Genomic DNA, 9,033 nt, shown 5'->3' on the forward strand with positions numbered 1-9,033 from the left:
TACCTAGAAACTGTCATATACTCATATCTTTCCTAATATTAGACTATTTACATATTTCCGTTGCAATTTTCCTCTCGTTATAAGAAAATATTTACTTGTATTCGGAAGTCATTGCCGTAGCGGTGCTTTGAGAATGACCACCCATTTTTTGAAAGGAAATAAATTATGAAAGACATTTATTTTAATATAACGGTTCTTTATATAAAATTAGACATTCAGTAAAATATCTTATATCCGTTAAATTAACTCCGAAACAATTGATAATATCGGTGCATGGAATTGGCAACGCAAAGAGTGAATTAATTATTATTGCACCCATGCACGTGTTGGAACGAATGCATGCATCGTTTAGACTTTAGAGACTGTTCAAAAGTTAAACTTCTACGCAAATTATTCATCCGTATATGTAAGCATTATATATCATTAATTAATTAATTAATTAAGTTATTTTGAAAAAATTCCTCTGCCGAAATCAAACTCTACGTTTGAAAATTTCAACATAAACAGGAAAACTCGACCGCCATCTGAAATCACATTTTTCTAAAATCAAGATGATGTCTGATCATTACCTACTGCCTCCACACGTTGAAAAACAATATATATATATATATATATATATATATATATATATATATATATAAGGGCCCCTTCAAGCTCTTCCATTGCCATCCATCTTCGAAGTAAACACAAAGAGATCAAGTAGTTTTGATCTCTTCTTTGTCGATTCGATACTCTCTTCCTCCTCTAATACTATCATGGCTTGGCTTAAGGCCTTGGCGTTGGCTTTAAGCCTTGCTTGGTTAGGGTTCGTGGCAGATGCTGCAATTGTGGAGCACACATTTAACGTAATTTTGATGATTTTTTTATTAAGTTTTTTTTTTACTAGCTAAGGCTTCGATTTAATCCTTTTTTTTTAAAAAAAAAAAATTGAATTTATAGGTGGGCAATTTGAGTGTTCGACGCTTGTGCCAGAACACAGTCATAACTGCAGTTAATGGCCAGATGCCCGGGCCGACCATTGAAGTGAATGAAGGAGACACGTTGGTCGTTCACGTCATCAATGACTCCCCTTATAATATGACAATTCACTGGTAATTTATTACGAGATTATATGTTTTTATCTTCGATATTATTAATTGTTCGTGATTAGTCGATCGCTAAAATACTTAATTTTGAGTCTTGTAGGCATGGTGTTCTTCAAATCTTGAGCAGTTGGGCTGATGGCGCGAACATGATATCGCAATGCCCGATCCGTTCGGGAAAGGAATTCACCTATAAATTCAACGTCACAAAACAAGAAGGCACTCTTTGGTGGCACGCCCACACTTCCTTTCTCCGTGCGACTGTCTATGGAGCTCTCATCATCCGCCCTCGACGTGGCCCTGCGGGTTACCCCTTCCCTAAGCCTGATTACGAAGTTCCCATCATAATCGGAGAATGGTGGAACGCCAATGTGGTGGAGTTGGAGAGAATAGCCATCGACGTCGGCGGCATCCCCACCATCTCGGACGCCTTCACCATCAACGGCCAGCCCGGCGACCAGTACAATTGCTCTAGAAAACGTGAGCTAAATCAATTAACTGTGAGCATGAACTCGATGACGACGATGATCGTTAACTTTTGATTTGGATGCGCAGACATGTACGAGCTCAAGGTGGTGCCCGGGAAGACCTACTTGCTGCGCCTCATCAACTCTGCACTCGTGAACCAGCACTTCTTCATGATCGCTGGCCACTCCTTCACTGTCGTCGCCGCTGACGCCAGCTACACCGCCCCTTACAAAACCGACGTCCTCGTCCTCGCCTCCGGCCAGACCGTCGACGCCCTCATGGTCGCCGACGCTGCACCCGGCGACTACTACATGGCCGCCCGCCCGTACATCAGCACCGGATTCAACTTCCCCGGACTCCGCTTCGACACCTCCACCACTACGGCAGTCCTTCGCTACCACACCCCGCGCCCGGCGACGCCGCTCATGCCGACGCTCCCGAGCCTGTACTCCCTCGAGACCGCGAACCGGTTTTACACGAACATAACCGGGTTGGTCCGGCCGGGCCACCCGACCGTGCCGCTGCACGTGGATGAGCAGATGTTTGTCACGTTTGGGTTCGGTCTGGTTCCCTGCGTGCCGAGTCAAATCCGCTGCAACCGTTCCACCGGGTCCTTCGCCGCAAGCATGAACAACGTGTCGTTCCATTTCCCCACCCGGGTGTCCCTCCTGGAGGCGAGCTATCGGCGGATCGATGGCGTATACACCGCCGACTTCCCCGACGAGCCGCCGGTCTGGTTCGACTTCACCAATGTGACCGACCCCGGGCTGACGATGACAGTGAAGCAGACCCGGGCGAAGCGGGTCCGGTTCGGGGCGACGGTCGAGATGGTCCTGCAGAACACGGCGATCATCGCGACGGAGAACCACCCGATGCACATCCATGGCTACAACTTCTTCATTCTCGCACAAGGTTTCGGCAACTACAACAAGGCTACCGCCCCCGCCCGGTACAATCTGGTGAACCCGCAGGTGAGGAACACCATCGGGGTGCCGGTCGGAGGCTGGGCTGTCATCCGGTTCGTCGCCAATAACCCAGGTTCGAAGTTTAACTGCTCTCAACTCCGTTTCGAGAAACTGGAACTCTGAATCTAACATTTTTGTGAATATTTTGATCGAATCGAACTAGGGATGTGGTTCATGCACTGCCATTTGGATTCGCACTTGCCGTTGGGGTTGTCGATGGCGTTCGAGGTGGAGAATGGACCGGACGCGGCCTCGACGCTGCCGCCGCCGCCGCCGGACTACCCGAGTTGCCATGATTATTAAGTGAAGCCGGCTGGCCGGCCGGAGAAGAAGATGAATAAATATAGCAGCTTAATTTATTACATTTACATGTACTATTGGCAGCACATTGATTACATTTACATGTACTAGAAAATTATCATTATCTTATCGATTGTCATAATTCTCACTGTTAATTTTTATTTATTACATGTTTACACATTCTATATCTCTAGCCCAGCCCAGAACTCTCTAAAAACCCAACTTGAGCCTAAGCTATAGAACTCTCCAGAAGCCTCATCCTCATGTTTCCGTTCCTATTAAAACCCTCCCATTCCGCAGGCTAAAACTGAACTCGCACTTTTTCCTCCTCCTCCTTTTTCACGTCTACAAGATCAAGATGTCGATGACTCCCTTCGACTACTGTAGCCGGCTAGGAGGCCTCCTCGATCTCTGGGACCCCTTCGAGGGCTTCCCCTTCGAGTCTCGCCTCGCCTTCCCTCGCTTCGGCGACGACTCCGCCTTCGCCTCTGCCGCTGGCGCCCGCGTCGACTGGAAGGAAACCCAGGAGGCGCACGTCTTCAAGGCCGATCTCCCAGGCTTGCGCAAGGAGGACGTCAGGGTGGAGGTGGAGGACGGCTCGGTCCTCCAGATCAGCGGCGAGCGCAGCCGCGAGCGCGAGGAGAAGACCGACACCTGGCACCGCATCGAGCGCAGCAGCGGTAAATTCCAACGCAGATTCCGCCTGCCGGCTAACGCCAAGGCGGATCAGGTCAAGGCAGCCATGGAGAACGGCGTGCTCACTGTTACCGTGGCCAAGGAAGGGGTGAAGAAGCCCGGCATCAGGTCCATCGAGATTTCCGGTTAGTTTCGAGATTCAGACGTGTTTCTGCCTCGCTACTGCATCAGATGCCTATATGCTTGCTTCCTTATGTGCGTTTGTGCTTTTGCTGCTCTTCCTTTCGGGTGAACCATCCAGATCTATCCACCGTAGTCTTCGACAATGCTTTAAATAAATAGTGTACAAATCTGTCTAATTTTGCGTTCTTGGAGTATTTCGTTTTAATATCGCAAGCTATACGGGAATGCGGAGTGCGTGCGTGAGCTTGGTAAGCAGTCGGACTGAAAATTAGAATGCCAAGAAAGAGAACTGAATCGATTCTATTAAACTATATTTTTAAATTATTGAATTTTTATAATAGTGTTAGAAATAGAATGGAGAGATTAGAGAAGGAAAGTGCGATGAAAATTATTAAAATATATTTTTAATAATGTATTTTTAAATTATTGAAAATAATTTAGTAAACTTTAAATAAAATTAGTTCTTTTAAAATGATATGTAGGAAGCTGATGAGAGAGAATGAGATGAAAGAAAATATGATGGAGATTTAAAAAAAATATGATGAGAGATGAAATGTAGGGGGTATAGTTTGTAGAATCGTGATTTTATATAAGATCGATTTTGAGTCATGATCGAATTGATTAAGATCGGATCGTAAAAGCGTACAATATTATAAAAAATCTTTAATAATTATAAGGCGTGAATACAAACATAAAAAATAAAAAGTATAATGTGAAACAATATCAAATCTCCACTAAGAGGGTGTTTGGCTAAGTTTATAAGTTATTTTAGAGAGCATATAAGTTCTTCAAATTTGTTTGATAATTTTTTTCCAAACAGCTTATAAGCTGTCAAAATAAGTTGTTTTGGAACTTATAAATTGTTTTTAAATAAGTATGGAAGATCTTATTTTTTTAAAAAAGATCTTATTTTAATAATTTGTTTCTCTAAAATATCCTTATATAATTTCATAAATCTCCATTTTATCTTTCATAAATTTTTATAAGCCTAATATTTTTTTATCTCCGCAGACTTTTTTTCCAACATTGTGTCATCTTCTTCGTCAACGCTTTTTTTTTCCAACATTGTGTCATCTTCTTCGTCAACGCTTTTTTTCTAATTTTCTCTCTCCTGATGCATAAATTCATCCAAAATCTTCTATTAATAAAAATTTCAAAATCCTCTATTAATAGTATTATACCCTTTTTGATAATTTTATTAATAAAAAGATCTTATAATATCAAATATATCAATATCTCTAAGTTGATTGTAATAAGTTCATCTAAAATTTTAACAATTTATTTTTAAAATAAGGCCTAACAACTTATAAGCTCCTAAAATAATTTATAAACTATACGAACTTATAAGCTGTTTTTAATAAGTTTAGTCAAACACTCTCTAAATGTATTAACTTAAAATGTCCAATTCACAGCTAGAATATCATAGTATCATATTATTCAATGCTCTTTGTTACACACACAAAAATAGGCATCATGCATTCATTTTCGTTGAGATTTTTCAATCCTCAAAGCCAAAAACTTGTGGAGTAGAGTTAAATGTGCAATGATCAATTGCTACAAGCTACATAACAACAAAAGAATAATGCAAAATAACCTAGCAATTGTAATTGAGAAAGGGATGCTTATTTTTCTTTCTTTTTTTAATCAAGAGTTATTTATTGGAAAAAGATATCTCATACTAGAAGAGGACCAAATCTTACCTTCTCGTAAGATTTATTACAAAGGCTTTAACTACTTTACAATAAACTCTAAAGTAATGCTAACCAACTCTATAAATTTTACAAAAGCCAAAATTTAAAGAACTCCTCCTCACCCATATACAAATTAAAACATACCCACATACGAACCATCATAAGAGATCCATGAAACCCCAAACTTTCCAAAAATTAAAATCAGACTTGAAGGCTCTACAAAGTGTGAAGAACAATTCGTGTAAACTCAACCGAAATCTCATATGAATCCTATATACAAAATTAAAATCTGCACATATCCTCCCTACACCAATGAGATTGCATAATATTCCACAGAATCCAAACTCCACCTTCAATAAGCCTCATAACTCATAAGTACTAGAACCAACCAAAATGAATAAAGCACACAAACATCCCACTGCAACCACTCACTGCACTGCACACACTCTGCCGAAATCCCAAAACCAACAAACCACCTCAGAAACCTACAAAACGAGAGCATGCCAAGCCTCCAATACATCCACACTTTCAACTCTGCTTTTTGCAGAATAAGCCCCAACATACACCATAATCCAGAAAAACTCATATCAAAATGCTCCACAATTTGCAATGCTCAGCCACTTAGACAACGATTCCCCAAATGTCATAGAAACAAAACAGCAACACACAATCCAAAAAAATCACATTTTTAAGCTCTGGTAACATAGCATCCGAAACCCTGCAGGATAGCACAAAAACCACAATACAACCACGCTATCCATTCAACGCAAAAATAATCCATATAAATACACATTCAATCAATAGATCAACATAAACTCTCTCATATATTATAACCAAAATAACCTAACATGCTAGCATCCAAAATAACCTAGCGTACACTTAACATTTTACATCTTAATTCTAAACATATATACAATCAGTTTATATAATTAGAAGTCATTCTCAAATCCATAACAATTATCTCAAAATCCATAATCTTCATTGTGGCCAACAGTTTTGACAGATTCATCCACTTTTGACATTTAAATAACATCTTCATTGATCACATTTAAATCATTTTCATCCGCTTCTTCATTAACCAAGCTGTGCATTTGATTGACTTGTTTTCTCTTTTCATGATATTCACTAGGTGTTTCATCAACTACATGAAAACCAAAATGAATGTAACAAATTTAACACTAATATGTAAAAGTTAACACCCAATGGAACTTTACATAATGATTGATGATAAATAAAAATAACTTACTAATCCTCATTATATGTGATGCAACGACTTCAACCTCATCATTTTCCTCCTCATCTGTAGTGTCATGATTTTGATTTTCATCTAAAATTCTTAACAATTCATTGTCTTTTGGTAATACATGATCTTCTATCTCTGTTATCCATTCATCATCAGAAGAAAAATTTTCAAATGGATCTTTTTCAACATTCATCATCTTTTGTTTTTCTCTTTCCCTCTCTCTTTCTTTTAATCTCAAGTTATACATCACAAAAAACAAATCACTCATCCTTTTTTGGGCTAAACGGTTCCTGCTTTTTGAATGCACCTATTTTCCAATGAAAAAGTATTAAGTATCAAGTTATCAACACACACATAATTTGTTATAAACAAAGTTTTTGAATAGTTTAGATTGTTTAGCTACTTGAAAAATTAAATAGCATACAAAAAAAGTATTATCATTTCTGATCTGGTGATAAGGACGGGGGACCCTCTGATGTGCGTAGATTATATACTCTTTTATGCATGTTTTTACGCACATTTACATACTTTGAGCATGCTTGATCTATGCATTTTTTATACTTCCAGCTTTCCTTTTAGCATATTTACTCTTTTGGTTCGGAGATCTGCTTTTTGTGCATTTTCTGTACACAGGAGTCGAAATTAGTGAAGATTATGCGTCCTCGGGCAAGCTTGGAAGGAATTGAAAGGAGAGAGCATCAGGCCGTGTACCACACACGGCCGTGTTGTTTTAACAGGAAGGGAAGAGGACATGGCCGTGTGAATCTCACACGGCCGTGTCTTGATTTGAAGAAATTAGAGCAGATGCCTTACATGGCCGTGTAGATCTACACGGCCGTGTGAGGTTTCCAGAGGCCAAGCAGGTGGTGGCCGTGTGAGGTTTCCAGAGGCCAAGCAGGTGGTGGCCGTGTGCACCACACGGCCGTGTAGCATTTCCAGAGAGCAGAAGGGTCCTGGCCGTGTGAGTCACACGGCCGTGCAGCTTTGGCAGAGAAGAAACTGGACATGGCCGTGTGAATCTCACACGGCCGTGTCATGGGGCCGTGTGGCGCCCGATTTCCTGCTCTATTTAATCCCTCCTTCATGAATTGAAAAGGGATCTCTCCCCCCTTTGGGAGAAGGCAAGATTTGGTGGTATCCTCCCATTCTTGGGAGGATTTCTGGGCGATTCGAGGGGAGTTCTTGACGATTTCAACTCCGGAGCGAGGATTGGATCCGAAGACGAGGCTTCTTCGTAGATAAGTCTTCTCTTTTCCCCTTTTCTTGGTTTCTTGGATTGGGGATTTAAGAAATGCTTGTAATCTTCATTTCTTCGGGTATTCTTCCTCGATTCATGGAGTAGATCTTGTATTCTAGGATTAAGGGAGTATTTGTACGATGGATTGATGTAATCTCTTATGGATTTGCCATTTTCTTGTTTCAATGACATTGTCTTGCTTGTATCAATTAGATCTTGAATGATTAATGGTGATTTATGCTTAATTCTCATTCTTGATTGATTGTTTGGATTTCTTGTGGACTTTGTAAAGATAAACTCTCACTCGATCATCCGAGGGATCCACATGACAGGTGTAAGCCCGTGTAAGGACGTTTGAGAGATAATCTTGAAGAGGAAATAGGAACATTTAAGAGAGTAGGATGGATCTTGTACTTAGTTTCTTGTATCCTGATAGATTAATAAGTTGTGGGCTTCTATGTTGATATCCGAGGAAGGCATAGTAATAGGTGCGCTTCTGTGTAAGGACAACGTAGGTTCACGTCTAATTGATCATATTTAGATACATTTCTCAGTCCTTAGCCGGTTATCTATTGCAAGAGAGAACCGGCAACTTTCTACAAGTGTTTGGCAATTGAGGGATAAGAATTGGTGAACCATTTACATTCGAGAAATCTTACAAAGAAACTGAAACTCCTAGAATCTCCTTTATCATAACCTAAAACACTAAACTCTTGTTTGTTGATCTTTAATATTAGATTTGTTTACCTTCACTTTGCATTTGAAACAATTGGATAGTTGTTTAGCTAATTCGCATTGAGACATTTCTAGTGCTTATTCCAGTCCCTGTGGATACGATAATCTTTTATATTACTTGCGACATTTCCGTACACTTGCGGAGTGCAACACCCTCGTTGGCGGAAGGTCAACGACACATGGAGGTCAATGGTCAAGAGGGTCAACATCAAGGTCGTGCCGAGCGGACAAAGGTTATGCCGAGCGGATTGGCGGGCTGACCAAGCATCCGGCCGACCGAACATCCAGCCATGAGTCTCCCACGCCGGACGAAAGACAGCCCGACCAGGGATCGGGTTTCCGATGCTCAAGGTAAAAGAGTCTCTGGGCCGAGCGGACAGGCCGCTCGGCCGAGCCACAGGACAATAAGGCGCAAGCCCATCCGAGCACATGAGCACGGCTTCCCAGCCCGGTCCGAGGTATCGGAGCATTCCCGGAGGCCATGAGCGCCGAG

At 41.2% G+C, this 9,033-nt stretch overlaps 2 protein-coding genes across 2 annotated transcripts; both read left to right on the forward strand.

Moving 5' to 3' along the window:
- Positions 1-667: 667 nt before the first annotated feature.
- On the forward strand, positions 668-2,939 carry LOC122004036 (laccase-7-like). Its single transcript, XM_042558983.1, has 5 exons — positions 668-845; positions 940-1,091; positions 1,186-1,562; positions 1,638-2,588; positions 2,679-2,939. The coding sequence occupies exons 1-5, from the start codon at positions 756-758 to the stop codon at positions 2,816-2,818; spliced, it is 1,710 nt and encodes a 569-aa protein (XP_042414917.1). The 5' UTR covers positions 668-755; the 3' UTR covers positions 2,819-2,939.
- A 158-nt stretch (positions 2,940-3,097) lies between these two features.
- On the forward strand, positions 3,098-3,847 carry LOC122004037 (18.1 kDa class I heat shock protein-like). The gene has a single exon (XM_042558984.1). The coding sequence runs from the start codon at positions 3,174-3,176 to the stop codon at positions 3,639-3,641; it is 468 nt and encodes a 155-aa protein (XP_042414918.1). The 5' UTR covers positions 3,098-3,173; the 3' UTR covers positions 3,642-3,847.
- The last annotated feature ends 5,186 nt before the right edge of the window (positions 3,848-9,033 follow it).

The sequence above is a fragment of the Zingiber officinale genome, chromosome 7B, assembly GCF_018446385.1.
Source record: "Zingiber officinale cultivar Zhangliang chromosome 7B, Zo_v1.1, whole genome shotgun sequence".
NCBI lineage: Eukaryota > Viridiplantae > Streptophyta > Magnoliopsida > Zingiberales > Zingiberaceae > Zingiber > Zingiber officinale.

What these genes read in the sequence shown, in the direction of transcription:
- LOC122004036 (XM_042558983.1), top strand. Translation starts at nt 756, where the DNA reads ATGGCTTGGCTTAAGGCCTTGGCGTTGGCTTTAAGCCTTGCTTGGTTA. An exon ending in TATAATATGACAATTCACTG is followed by an intron (nt 1,092 to 1,185) that starts GTAATTTATTAC and finishes TGAGTCTTGTAG; the next exon opens with GCATGGTGTTCTTCAAATCT. An exon ending in GTTCGTCGCCAATAACCCAG is followed by an intron (nt 2,589 to 2,678) that starts GTTCGAAGTTTA and finishes GAATCGAACTAG; the next exon opens with GGATGTGGTTCATGCACTGC.
- LOC122004037 (XM_042558984.1), top strand. Translation starts at nt 3,174, where the DNA reads ATGTCGATGACTCCCTTCGACTACTGTAGCCGGCTAGGAGGCCTCCTC.